The 14,459-nt window shown below is 42.7% G+C and overlaps 2 protein-coding genes across 5 annotated transcripts; both read right to left on the reverse strand.

Moving 5' to 3' along the window:
• Window positions 1-38: 38 nt before the first annotated feature.
• nrbp2b (nuclear receptor binding protein 2b) lies at window positions 39-11,400 on the reverse strand. Of its 4 annotated transcripts, none has more exons than XM_088363631.1 (18): window positions 10,740-11,400; window positions 4,634-4,756; window positions 4,444-4,545; window positions 4,277-4,366; window positions 4,122-4,162; window positions 3,949-4,043; window positions 3,853-3,876; window positions 3,693-3,779; window positions 3,558-3,613; window positions 3,396-3,491; window positions 3,139-3,271; window positions 2,969-3,071; window positions 2,832-2,882; window positions 2,631-2,766; window positions 2,473-2,547; window positions 2,307-2,352; window positions 2,174-2,229; window positions 39-1,878 (listed from the first exon to the last, which is right to left on the reverse strand). In XM_088363631.1, the coding sequence occupies exons 1-18, from the start codon at window positions 10,857-10,859 to the stop codon at window positions 1,792-1,794; spliced, it is 1,521 nt and encodes a 506-aa protein (XP_088219757.1). In that variant the 5' UTR covers window positions 10,860-11,400; the 3' UTR covers window positions 39-1,791. The 4 variants fall into 4 exon arrangements, with proteins under 4 accessions (XP_088219757.1, XP_088219759.1, XP_088219756.1 ...); XM_088363633.1 differs by having other exon boundaries at window positions 2,494-2,547; window positions 10,740-11,399; XM_088363630.1 differs by having other exon boundaries at window positions 2,307-2,370; window positions 10,740-11,399.
• A 1,122-nt stretch (window positions 11,401-12,522) lies between these two features.
• On the reverse strand, window positions 12,523-14,078 carry LOC148381122 (uncharacterized). The gene is made up of 4 exons (XM_088363639.1): window positions 13,808-14,078; window positions 13,282-13,389; window positions 13,110-13,211; window positions 12,523-12,944 (listed from the first exon to the last, which is right to left on the reverse strand). The coding sequence occupies exons 1-4, from the start codon at window positions 14,000-14,002 to the stop codon at window positions 12,858-12,860; spliced, it is 492 nt and encodes a 163-aa protein (XP_088219765.1). The 5' UTR covers window positions 14,003-14,078; the 3' UTR covers window positions 12,523-12,857.
• Window positions 14,079-14,459: the final 381 nt, after the last annotated feature.

The following is a 14,459-nucleotide window of genomic DNA, read 5'->3' on the forward strand; positions in this document are numbered from 1 at the left end:
TTCTAACATCCTTAGATCCTTCATGTATAACTCCAGACTCACTGAACATGTCACAAGTTTATTTATCTGCCATTGCTACAATATATTACAAATGCTTAATTAAGTAGAGCACATCCAAAGGCAAGTTTCATTCAACAGTCTTGTCTGATAAGACTAATGTGAATGTTTTTCTTCAATTATTATTGTACCATGTATGCAAACATGCAGCTTACAAGATGGTAGAAGAGCAAGAGCTTTCACATTGGAGTAGGATCCCTCGTAAACTAAAAGCCACATAGAAATAGTATACTGCACAGCCTGTATGGAAGGTTCTGGGTAACCATCTGCAGCGATAGACAAAGTAAAACTCAAAACAGTCACTGTACAGTCTGTTATTAAATTTGGAATTGACAGAACAAAGACAAAACCAGTGGAGGCAATTTACAACCATATCTTCACCAAATTTCATGTCGATGGATAAAACTGGTGTTGGGGGCTAATTTTTTTTTTCAACCAGGCCCCTTTCACATCGAAGTTCATCTGAAATGGCTACTTCAAACAAAAATGGACAACTTCCTGTTTAATTTGGTCACTGAGACTTTTTTTGTGTGTTGTCCACCAAAATTGATGTTAATTGATGTAATTGATGGTTTTTTTTTCTTCCTAACTTTCCAAGTATTCACTATAGGAATAGTTTCGAGGGGACATCAAATAAACATATTCAGGACACAATTTGTTTGTTGGAAGAAGAAACAATGAATGCAAGTGGGCTCCAATAATAATAATAATAATATGTAAATATTATGCGTATAGCAGTACTGTACTGATTCAACTACTACAAAAAACTGAATAAAAATTTGGACAGATTCTCATTTCTCAATGAAATCAAGACAAAACAAACAGGGCAACAGAAATATAAAGCAAAAGAATTACACTGGTGAGCAAATAATCATGATTTTAAGTGTCAATGACTCCAAATGATATTTACATCCAACGCACAAGAGGCAAGTTGAAGTTCATTTGCACATTCACATAAGGGGAGGAGCTCTTAGCCATGTCAAATAGAAAAGTTGTGCTTTTCCACCATCTTGTGGCATCTATTGGCAATTTTGGACCTTTTTAGTCACAGTGTCAATTATTGTTGAATTAGCGGGGAGTAGTGAATTGAGGTCTACCTTTTTTTTTAAGATGCACTTCAATGTCACCCTTTCCCAATTAGTTTATTAGTCTTAAAATGTTCATGTTTAGTTGCCATATCAGGCACTTTGCAACAATTCTTTGGCACTGAAAACAATTTTAGAAGGGAAAAGCCCTTAAGAGCACTGCAGGCTAAAAGGAAATGCAGTGTGAGAAATATTAGCGAGCGCAAATCGACATGACAACCTTGTGCGTTGCTTCGCGATAATAAATAAGTCCACGGTGAATGAATGTTAACAGCGCATGATGGATGGAGTACTTCAAAAAAAGGGAGATTGGCCATGGTGGACACTTGAGTGCAAAAATGGCGCGTAATAAAACATTCGTTTGACAACAAGATGGCTGGATGTTGAGAATGGTGGCATCCGGCACGGAACTGACACGTTTAAAGGCAAACGCGTCCTTCGGAGGAAATCGATCCCAACGCAACCGTCACACCCGGTCCTACTCTTCCCTTTTCTGCCGGTCGCCGTGACGTCTTCCTTGAGCCTCCTTTGGGTTTCTTCACATCCCTCAGTGTTGCTGCAGCTTCCTCTGTTTCCAGCTGTCGGCCGCCGTAAAAGGCCCCTCAAAGGCCCTGATTGCCATCCGTCCTGGAGCTGCTGTGACTTCCTCTCACTGCGTGCTCCCAGAAGCCAGAGCTCGTAGCCGGTGTCGCTTGATTGCGTCCTCCAGGAACCCGGCCACCTTCTCAATGTCCTCCTTAGTGACAAAAGGAACAAGAACGTACATTCGTATGATTAATTTTTAATGTATTTATTTTATGTATAATTCTAGAATAAGAGAAGATTATGGACAGCAGTTTAAACATTTATTTGTGTACAAATATAGCCCAATTAAAGTGGCACCAAGCTTTGGCTTGGAAAAGCCATTTTAGCTCAATGCTAATTTTGCTAATGCAACTATGTGATGTCAGTTGTTTATTTTGGCCTTTCAAAAAGATTTCTTTCATAGGTCACATTTCCTGAATTTCCATTCTACAATAAACATAGCGTACCTCATTTATGAAGGCGTAGTGAACTAGCTCGCTGGCGAGGTCTTTGGATGTGTCGGCTGAAAGGTATACATGACATCATCAAAACACAGCGAGCCAATGAGAAAGCAGCATTCGCGTCCGGTGGTAAACCTACTGGGGAGGATGTCACAGCTAAGCTGGCGGTGAAGTTTGTCGTCCATCTTGAGAAATAAAGAAAGCTGGAGTAAAGATAAAAGATTCTAAATATTAGATATTTAAAAAAAAAAAAAAAGATTCGATGTAAGATTGAGCCCAATAAGAAGAGCCTTACAGGAATGTACCTGATGTACAACGTGACTCACATGAGTTTTGGTCCCTTCCTCATTCGACTCCAAGTTGCAGTGCATCTGGATGACCTAATAACACACATGATGTTTGACATATGTAAAAATAATTTTTCAAGCTAAAAAATGCCACCGGTAATATGCAAAGGGCAAACCTTCCTGCTCTCGGTCTCCTGCGGCTCCGGCGTGGGCGTCTTGACCGTCTCCACCTGCTCCTGAGACAAGGAGAGGGCGCGGGGGACGGGGTGGGGCCGGGACGAGGCGAAGTTCATCAAGGGGTAAATCCCGTTCCTGATGGACAACGTGATAAGCATCTCAGCTAATGCGTCTGGTGGTGTTAATGACGGTGTACTTACTTGACGTCCTCCAGAAACTTGTCCAGCTCCAAAGGGGACACGTGGGAGTACCTGTGGGGTATAAAAAGCCAGCCTAGTTCAGCATTTAATATTTATGGGTTACCAAAAATAAAAAAAGACTTAAAAATAAAAATTACTTTAGTTGAACACCGAGCCTGTCTTCGTGCTTAATCTCGGCCATGACGGCGTTCGGGTCGAAGGACTTGGTCCTCTCTTCCACGCAGTTCTCGGGAAGCAAGTCTATAGAGCCAAATGTTTTCAATTTTCCATTGAATTACTCCCTTTAGCTGCTGAGAGAGAAACTCACACTGGTTGCTGATGAGGCAGTGGGCGGCCAACAGTTTAAGGGAGTGCACCTCAAACAGGACGCGGTGGAAGAGGAGGTCGTGAGCGGTCGGACGAAGCTTGGCGTCGGGGTGCAAACACGACTGCGTAAACTCCTGCGAGTAGAGACGACATCCATTTTGATTGCTAACATCTGACTTCCAATTTATGCTAACGCAACATTGTTTGTTTAGCAAGTGAGTGTAAACAGCAGGTGAGTGCAAACAATGTGGCTCATACTCTCATGAGAGGGTCCTCCAGGGATTGGCCCGCGTTGACGATGGCCTCCTTCGAGACGGCCACATCTCCGTTAGCCTGGATCTCCAACACTGCCATCTAGGGGTGACACATTGCCTGTCAACGCACACACACGAGTGCATTCATGCATGCAGCGGTTCTCACCTCCAGAGCGCAGATGCCGAAGGAGAAGATGTCGATGGCATAGTCATCTTCGCCGGCTGGCAAAAAAAAGACATGGGAGTGGGTGGAGGCACGCAGGAAACATCAAGCAGTTCATGTTTAAGTTAGTGAACATACCGCCATATTCTGGTGCAAAAAAATGAAGATTCCTCTGCTCGCCACGGTGTTGCCTCCCCTTTCCCTGGTCGTTGGCGTCAGGGAAAACTGGCGAGTGGAGAGAAACAAGACAATAATGTGGGTAATAACCTCGGAGATGAAAGCAAACAAATGGACTTACCATTAACAAAGAGCCGATGCCACACTGCGGAGAGAAGATGACAAAAGATGAATTATTTTTCTGTACTAGCACGGAATGCCTGGCGGGGGATCACACCTGAGCCGATCTTGATGAGTCCGTTGTGCTGGATGAAGATGGTGTCGCACGTCAGGTTGCCGTGGATGATTGGCGGATCGCACGAGTGCAGGTAACTGCAAGGGGGGCGGCAAGTCACATAAATAAAAGAGCCGCAGTTGCAGCAGGGCTGTAAAAAAGTCATCAAACAGTACCTGAGGGCAGAGAGGATCTGCGTGCACCACCTTTTCCAGGCCTGAAGCACAAAACACAATCCTGGTTGGAATTTTTCAACTAAGACACATTATTGATAAGTTTGTTTTTTTTCTACGCAAACTAATTGTGATTGATTAAGACGAGAAATAGCGACCTTTACGTTCATGGTCTTGTGGTTCTTTTTGGTTTTCTTCAGAAACTGCTTGAGGCTGCCTGATGACATGTATTCGGTGATGAAGATGACCTGTCCATGGCGGTAACGTAAGCAAACATGAGGCGCTCACACATACACAAATGTCCACAGAAAAGGTCAAAACATACCCGAGCCTGACTTTCCTTCATATCAAGCCAGTACTTGTGGAACTTGACAATGTTGGGGTGCTCCACCTGCATTAGGTTCTCAAACATCTCCTTGATCTTCTCCTATACCACAAAAATGACAAAAAAGAGACCAGAAATGTTATGAAAAGCAACAGAAAATGATCAGTAGAAATATTTTAAGTCTGCGTACCTCCTGAGCTTTGAAGACCTTCTTGTCGGAGAAAAGCACCTCGTTCCACACCACCTCCACTCCTTCTTCTGTGTCCATGGCAAGGGAGGCACTTTCTACACCTGGGACGTTGCCTTGGCTCACCTGCAAGAGGCCGAGACAGGAAAAAAAAAAAAAAACAATCAAATTTTTTTGTTACAGCAGTCTTCTCTCAGGAAATATACTGCCCCCTAGTGGATTGGAGCGTTATAAAGCTGATTGCTGAGAAAATTGTCAAGTTGCAGGCTATAAAAATGATGACTAGCGCACGACGTGTTAAAAACCCACATAATCACCTTTAAAACTAATACATTTCACGCGCTATAAATCTCTTTGGTGAAATAAAAAAATAAATAACCACAGACCGACAGTGTGTGCCTTCAAGCCAAACCCTGAAAGAGCAAAGTAGCAACGGATTTGATCTCGTGATTACTCAACAACAACAACAACAACAACAAAAAAGCATAGCCGAGAAGATAAGACATGCACACGCGCTCTCTCTCCCCACTGGAACGATAACATCTGTTAAAAGCTCAATATAATCCATTCACAGCGAGTGGATTGTTTTTTCTTTTGTTTATGAGAAGAAATAAAAATGGTTTTTTTTGTGCAGTTTTTTTTTTAATTTTGGTTGCTCTTCTGTACTAATACGACGCCCCCTTGGCGCAAAATTATTCCGACGTCTCTCTCTCTTCCTCCAGCCGCCGATAGCGCTAAATGCTGGCCATTGATAGAGGGCGACGAGCGCGCCCTTCGCCGCGTCACCGCAGACGCGTGGACATGAAACAGCTTTCAGTTTGCAGCGCCACAGGGGGACCATTGTTCGGGCCAGGGGCCCAACCGGCTGACCGCGGCCGCCACTAAAATCTGCTTTTAAGACCCTCATTATTTCCACGAAGGAGGTTACGTTTGCGAGAAGGATTATGGAAACATTAGGGAATTGATTTCTAAGAAAATCGGAGGTGGGTTGTAGGGTAGGAAGAAGCGTTGAATTCACCAGAGTGTGTGTGTGTGTGTGTGTGTGTGGGGGGGGGGGGGGGGGGTATTTAAACTTTTCAAAATTGCATAAGAGTTTACAATACATACAAAGCGTGCTAGACAGGTTCCAGAACTGGTGTTGGTGTCACTAAAAGGTCTCACCAGCTGTTGTTGTCTTCGAGCATTTTGCTCTCTGCCTGTCGCCTCTTAAATCAAGTACTGTCTAGTTCCAGTCGTAGTATCATATGATATCATCAAGAATGATCTCTATCTCCATCCACTCAGTGGGAGATGGTAATCTGATTTTTTGATTACAGATCGAGATGTGGGCTGGCAAACCGCAGTGGGAATTCCTTCCCTTGACAGGCTGCCAGCCTCGAATCGTGTTGAGAAACACTCGGTGGCAGAGCTGCGGCCGTTGTATGGTCACGCTCAAGTGCTAAACAAGCAACCCGGGGTTCTGCCCTCTGATTGGCTGGCGTAAGGGAGGCGGTAGAAGGCACCGAAGTCATGTAAGAACACCGACTCGTGTTCTGAAGATTGGAAAGAAAGTTGTTTTTCTTCTCATTGTGTTAAATGAAATGTTATAACTAAAAACTACTCAAGGTATCGGTACTTGGTATCGGTGAGCACGCAAAGAGTGAATATTTGTACTGGTATCGGTCAGAACAAAAAAGTGGTATCAAACATATGCAGTAATTTATATAAAAACAATTTATACAAAAATTAATATAAAAATAAAATATAGAAAAACAAAAGTATAACAACCACTCCTTCAAAAGAAGGAGAAAGTATCGCTTGTCTTTGCTTGTTTTTTCAAATTTTTTGCTGACTCAGACTTTTTATGCAAATTAGATTCAGCACTCGAGGGCAAAAAAACCGAAAGCCGCCGAGCTTGAAATGACTTGAAAATCCAGCTTGAATTTGTGCGAGCTGGAATGTCAGCGTGTTCTTGAAGCCTCTGTTTATTTATTTCCTTCATTTTGGCAGCAGTTATAAAATGTTGACGAAGTAAAAGTAAAAAGCTGGAAGGAAAAATTCCAGAAAAAGTCAATTCATTTCAATCACACAAACTCATCAATGGAGAGTAAAAGCCGAGTACTCGTAGTAGAGATAACGAGGAGATGAAGACAGACGGAGCCTGTAATCGCCGGTGGCCTGAGCCACTGACCGTCTGCTGACCTTTGCCTCCATCACCCTCTCGCTTGCTCTCTCTCTCTCTCTGTCTGTCTGTATGTCTCTCGCCCAAAGCTGTCACATGGGCGGCTCGCTGTCAAACACAGAATGTGTGTGTAGGTGATGAATAATGATGTGGCGCTTCGGTCAAAAGGACATGAAATATTAAAATTCCCAAACCTGGTTTAAAAAAATTAGGGACAAGGTCATAGGTGTCACAAAGCGTATTATCACATCACATCACACATCTTGATTTCTGAAAGAGTCTGGGAAAGCGGCCGAGCGAGACAGCCGTGATGAAGGCCGGCGCGGCACCCAAGCCGCCCGAGCCGTGACGAGCATAGCGAGTGTGGAGTATTACATAAGAAATATCACCCTTTGCCAGCTTTGATCTCCCTCCCATCTGCCTGCAGGACGGATGTGCTCATGCAAACATGTATCGACTTCAAATCAGTACTCTTGTTTTTTTAATGCGCGGAAAAGCAGGTTGCGCGACATTTTACGCCAGCTCAGATGTCTTGAACACTTTTGCACCGCTTGAACTGAGGCCCTCATTAGTCTGCAAAATTGTAGCTAAAAATCTGACTTGTGCCGGTCCCATGAGCATATCCTTGATTCGATTACTTTCAGTAAAGTCAAAGTCAAAGTCAAAGTCAGCTTTATTGTCAATTTCTCCACATGCCAAAGACACACAAAGAAACCGAAATTTCGTTCCCCCCTATCCCACGGTGACAGGACATGGCTCACAACAGACAAACAGTAAACAAGTATAACAAAAGCGTGCTGAATAAATAATGAATAAATAACACAACAATAAATAAATAAATAATTAATTAAGAGGAGCGTAAAAACGCGTACAGCAGTGCTATTATATGGTGCTATTACGACTGTGAACATTTTTGCTGACTATAATGACCACATGAAACATTCCTACTCTTTCATCTCTCATCCGGAACGCCGTGAGTTAGCCACACCCTTCGACTTGCACAGGCAGACCAAGCCCTGTTGTTTATTTACTTATTGTCCAACGGATAAGAGCTCTTGATAGTAGGCCCAAGGCACTGTTCCGTGTGAAAGGCACCGATATCGAATCGGGGAACGATGACAATCTGTGAATTGCTCACCTCCTGAGCAACATAGCAAAGCAAACCAAGGTGTTAGCTTAATGCTAACACATTTATGTCGTACTATCTCCTGATTTTATTGTTTTATTGCGATACGGTTTTATTTTACTCTATGTAAGGTGACCTTAAGTGCCAGAAAGGGTCTGTAAAATGAAATATTATTATGAAATATTATTAATATTATTATTATGATTATATAATAATCATAATAATAATGTGAAAGCTAACAGGTAACAGAAATTAGCATAGCCTTTCAGGCAGCCTGCCAAAGCCACCTTTTTACTCGTCACCATTCCGTCCATGTGAAAGGTATTTTGTTCTCATTACGATCACTTTCCCCGTGTTTGCAGTTTATGAAGTGCCTCCCCCACAATGCAGCAAGAGGAGGAGTACGGGCGCTTTACCGATTGGCCTTTTTTTTAGCTAGCAGTTTCCATGTTCCCGGGAAAACAAGCAGGCGTGTTTTTGTTTTTCTTGCCTAAACTGGTGCATTTGCGCAATTGACTCTGTTCTTGGAGCCAGGCTGCATTAAAAAAAAAAAAAAATCTTTCAAAAGACAAAGAGTGTGACTTTCCCTTGGCCTTGGCAACCTTACTGCAGTGCAGCTTTCCAACAAAAAAAACAAGAGTTAAAGTCTAACAAAACGTCAAATATAATGTTCCAATTTGCTGTGAAGTGCCGTTTCTCTTCGTTCAGGCTCTCAAAGCCGACACTCCACCTAAGAGGTTTATAGTGCTTATCCTCTCCAGAGACAAGACGGAGCTGCGGCAGTCAATCCCGACTGACTGCCGACTACTTCCTGGACGCGTTTCAGCACTTCCCTGGCATCCTATTAGGTTGTTACTGCAACAACACTCAGAAAGTCTTGGTTGCATCATTGAGATGGCTCGCAATCAAATGGACTGGAGCTGAATACTGTCATAATGGGAGTAGGTGGGTGAGGAGACCAGTTTCACAAGTCTAAATGTGTACCATGAGAGCAAGTACTGTTCTTGGAGAACAATGCCCGTCTGTATTAACAAAGCCAAAGACTGAAAAGCAACGTTATCACCCTGATTGATGGCCAGGCGCGAGAAACTTTGCGACAGCAATACATTCAAAGTCCGAATGCAAAGCCAGCAAAATCGCAATTTCTGCTCACGTCGTACAACATTTCTATTGAAATTCCTGTTGCAAGTCGGTTACTCCCCTTTGCGTAAGATTTATTGCGAGCTGGGCTTGTTCTGTAAAGTTTTTAAACTTTGAACTCCACAAAATGGAGGTTCCAAACAACTGGTGCTAAAATGCTAACGCATAGCAAGATATCACCCCTGACTACACAAATCAGATAGCTTATTTAAATTTAATACAACTTTACAAAGACAAAGCATAAAAAAATGAAGCAAAAAATAAATCCAATTTTGACAAACTGTGTGAGTCACTTTTACTCAACTGTGCTTGATTTCCTGTGTCGTTATGTTCAAACTGAGTGACTACTTCAAAAGAAGGATATGAGGAGGATTGAGCCAGCAAGGAAAGCAAACCACGAGATCCCGTGTTTATTGAAATGCTCGAGCTCAGTAGCAAATCAAGCGGCGTATACTGTGAACTTTGACACACTAACTTATTTAGCATGTGAGCTACACTGAGCTTGGTGGATGAGATGAAGCTTATTACTTCTTTTACTTTGTCACTAGTTGCTAGGCAGAATTCATGGGGCACAATCATTTCTAAGGATTCACCTTAGTTTTCATAAACATTGAAGACAATTCTCCGATGTGTTTTCAGAGAAAGATTTTATTTGACTCAAAGATGTCAATCTAATATTAGCAGCAATAGCATGTTTAGCTAATGCATCACAACTCTTCTCTGTCTGGTACTGTTAGCTGTTGGGGTTAATGGAACGTTGGGCAATCAATGGGTGGAACAACACTCGGGTGGGGTTGCGAAAGGCCGAGCGTCATTTCTAGCGTGGATGTGCGAGGTCAAGTTGTGCCGGTAGAAGACTGCGAGCCAGAGATAACCTTCACGTACAAACGCTTGGTTTTATCACTAGTGGCTGTGGGCCCCCCTGCCCGACGCACAATCGCTGAGTGCTAGAAGGCCATCACTCTTGTTGTCTGATAGTCAAAGTCGTTGTTGTTTAAAGGACTTGTTTGCTTAGTCATGTTCTCGCTTATTGTTGGATTGAGGTTTGAACACAATTTGTAAAACGATAGACCAATTTGGGGTCATGAATCTTTCAAAACCCTAATGCATAAGCAAATGTTTTCAAAACTAAATCGCTTTTTAAAGTTTTAAAGTCAATATTGAATACCATTTCAATTCGGAAACAAATTGAAGCTACACATTTTTTGAAAACATGGAAGACAAATTTGAGTTGGAATCAAATTCAGCGTGCATGTTTTCACAAACACAATTTAGTCTTCAATTGACTTAAAATGTGTTCTTATGTTGCACTTGTGTTCATTTTGTTTGTTTCTATCTAGAGGTGGACATTCTGTTGATTCTAAATACATAAATATTCTGTTAACAATTTTGTGTCATGAAAAAGTATAAAGAGTCAAAATATTGCATAAAGCTTTGCTCAGTTTGTCTACCACTGGAACCTCCAAGCACAATAATAAACAATTTGTTAAATACCAAAGGGTAATGTCATTCAAAAGTGGGCATTAGTATTCAGACAGTGCAGGGGTACCTAATGAAGTGTCCGGTGGGGAGCGTGCTTTGCGGCGGGATCTGGGCGCCGCGCAGCACACACACCAACGGAGACACACACGAACGAACATTGAATCCAATCCAGATATTGAAACCCCCATCAAGCAACCGACCTGTTCTTTGCGCTTCTGCCATCTTCCACAAGGGCTTTCTTCCAGGATCTCGCTCTCATCCTCGCTCTCCTCCTCCTTTCCCTCCGATCCAGATTTCCTCTCCGGGACGGACATCGTCATCTTCACGCCGTCTACTGTTGACAGATTTTAGCTCCCGTACTCCACAAGGAGGCCAACCTCCTCCCCCTCCTCCACCTCCTCCGTGTGTTCGTGGGGGATGAGAAGATGACCCACGGGACGACGCTTTGCCTCGGGCGACGTTTCGCTACCTCCGTCGGTGTCGATAAAGGCTGAAAGCGAGCTTCCAGGTTGGGATAGACGCCACACCCCCTTGTGGGTAACAAAAAAACAGCAGACACACTGGAAAGAAGGAGCGCTAAACTCGGAAATAAATCGGGAAAACTCGCTTCTTAGCTTCCAGATGGTCCAAGCGAGGCTGGGGGACGTGCAGAGCTTCCACGGGAAGGCGGTAGTCGCATGATTGGCCGGGTTTTAGGGACGAGGGTTAGTGTTCCGCGTCTTACTCCGAGTGGAGGAGTGTGTGTGCGTGAGTGTGTGAGCCGCTGGCGTCAAAAGCTTAAACAAGGAGCGTCGATTGGAGCACATTTACCGTAACGGTACACACACAGAGACCTTGCAAAATGTTAGCTGCCCGAGAGCACCTGGAAAGCCGAAGACAAACATACGGGTACTTTTGAGGCAGGAATGAATTATCGGGGTAATGTCTTATTTCCGGGTAATGCACATACCCTGCCATTTTGCTGTTGGGCAAATACAATATTGCTTTTTTAGTTTTGGACCATTGTGGAGTATAGTTAGAGATCATCAGAGTAAATTTTTTCACACGAAATTGAGATTAGCTTTGTACCGCCAAGCCCAAAACGTAATAAAATGGCTAAATGGAAAGTGGTTTAGGTAAATAAAGACATTTGGGGATGTGGCAAATTGTTGTAATGAGCTGAAAAGTAGAGAATGCCAAAATGCAAAAGGTCACTTTGTGTCATGTCAAATCATTCCATGCACCACTCACAAGAGAGACATTTAGTATGATGAAATGATTTACATTGGCTCACCCAAAAATATTTTGGTGAGACCAATTTAGGAGCATTACGGTAAAAGGTTGAATTAAGATGAGGCTGGTACAACTCCATACTGACTTCTAGTGGTCTTTTGGGGAAAAGCACCTACCTATGGCAGAACAGTCTACTGTAATTAATGTTGGCCTACTATAGTGTTTTTTCCCTTTTTATTGCTTTTGACGTCGTATTTATTTAAACATTTATTTAGGTTTTTATTTCAATTAATGTAGCAATGTAAAAAGTTTATATAACATCTAATTATTTGTTTTTTACCTATATTTCTTTATTGAAATGAATACACTTGATATTTTGCATGTGATTAAATTTCATTGATTTGTATTACATGTAGAGCCGCTGTGTGACATTTTTACTGTCATTGCTACTTTTTATTACCACCAGTCATGCAACTTTTACAATTTGTAACCACTGTGGTTGCAACCGAATGCTGCAGATTCTTATTGGTCAGTGAACTGTAATCACACACGCATGTTGTAATCACTCTCCCTCTATATTTAGCACCTCTACTTATATTTAGGGAGGCCCCACTTTGCCAGACTTCCGTTAATGAGATTCGCTCTTGGCCAAGGCTGCACAATATGGGCATCGGTGGGGGTGCAAAATGGCGCCTCAAGCATGACAAGGCCAGCAGAATAATGATGTGGGAATAAGAAGAAGGCAAATATCAGAGTAGGGCTGAACGTGCATATTTTTGAGTGTCATTTATGATGTCTGTTTGCAGAAAATAAAAGTACAATGTACAAGTATCACCACTGTATGTGAAAATGATATTCAAGTACAATAACAAATCGTAATGCAAGACAGGAAAAAGTGGTCATGAAGCAAAAGTGAACATAATCCAGCTAAGCGGAGAGCCATTTTGATTGGACGAATGTTATTTTTAAAGTAGCAATCTTACATTTTGCACACAAAAAAGGCTTACAAGTGACGTATAAAAGCTGTTTTACATGTAATAAGATGAGCATGTAGCGGGCTACTTGTTCAGGTTGTCAATTTTGAAGCTCTTGTTTTTAGATGCCTTTTAATCCATTTGCACCGCCAAAAGTGTCAGACCTCCTGTGTTGTAGTTCATTTGTTTGCAGTGCTCCGTCCTGGTCGTCACCATCTCCTGAAATTTCAGAGGAAAAACAATTTTAGCAACTTTCAATGGTAGAGCAACTCTCAAATATTTGGGTTTCTATTTTTGTCACTGCCACAAATCTGAGCGGAGGTGGCTTTGACTTGCTATTGGTAATTTCTTAGTCATGTTTAGAAGTATTTTATAAAAATGTACCTGAGTGAGTCTTGGCCTCTGAATACAGTGAACATAAGGGGTGGGATCCGATAAGATCTGGTCCACCTCTGTCTTGTAGCACACCGCACAGTCCATGAGAGGCTGTGATGACATTTTAAAATTAAAACGATGAATGATATATTTCAAATTATTGATATTATAAGGGACTCACTCTGTCGTTCCTGAAGGGACATCTCTGGTTACTGGAAGTGGATCCTTTGGTACAACGGGTGGGCTTCAGTTGAAAGTGGTGGTAGTAGTATTTCACATCAAAGCCACACTGCAAATGAGATTCACCATTTGGTTCGAAGTTAATTGACTATAATGTCAAGAAACCAAACCTGATGTTGATGTTGAAATGAACAAGGGTCCCTGAATGCACCGCAGCTCAGTCATTGCTCTAGTTTTCATGTTGTTGATCTCGTGCACTTAAGAATTTAGTTCATGAAACAAACTGCCAGACTTTCTAAATGTTTTCGTGTTGCGTTCAGGGTACCCTTGTACATCCAGCTTTGCTTTTGAAAGTATCCCATAGAGACTTGCAACTGGCTGTTAAACTGGTCATTTACAAACCAAGTGACACCAGAATGAAAAATTAGGATACATAATAACCCTTCTTGAGCCTCGAGACATTTTTTTTCTTTTCTTTTGTTAGTTTGAACAAGGATGTCTTCCAGAGTGAGGCCCCTGAATGTTACCTCGGCATCCGACTTTTCCAGACTCCTCAGGAAGCGAAAATGGTGATGCACGCCCGCGTGAGAGTTGAGATGCATCAAGGCCAGGTCCACGCCTTTCTTGTAGTCTGCCGGGAGCAGGTTGTAAGCGTCTTGGGCTTGGGCCGACCCCCACAGGGCTCCCCCAACGCAGGCCAGCAGCAACAAAACCACCGCCATCTTAATGGAGAGCGCAACTGAGTACACTGAGGGGTGAACAACCTTTTGTGTCTGTCTGCTGGGTCAAAATAAGCCCTGGACTCGACAGAGCGGCTCCCATGCCAACATTTTTTTCCCTCCCTCTTCCTGGAAACCCACCACCCCCATTCTCCCCAGGGGGGCTCGGTGCAAGTTTTGACAAAAACATGCTCAGAGAACATGCAGCTGCAAGACAAACGCTTCGGTTATGACACATTTGGATTACTAATCTGAGTCCAGCATGTATGATAAAGATGCTTCCAAACTATTTAGAAACGCAATCAGAGGGAGTGAAGCATTCATGGTCCATTATACAAAACATTTGGGTCGTTGAATCAAAGGGGCCAACAACCTTCTATGTCTGTCTGTTAGCTTGATCACAACAAATCCTTTTATGGCTTTTGACAAAGTACTGTATTGATTTGATCTTGGTTCAAAG

This window comes from Syngnathus floridae, chromosome 20 (genome assembly GCF_059516105.1).
Source record: "Syngnathus floridae isolate MCC-2025c chromosome 20, RoL_Sflo_1.0, whole genome shotgun sequence".
Lineage (NCBI taxonomy): Eukaryota > Metazoa > Chordata > Actinopteri > Syngnathiformes > Syngnathidae > Syngnathus > Syngnathus floridae.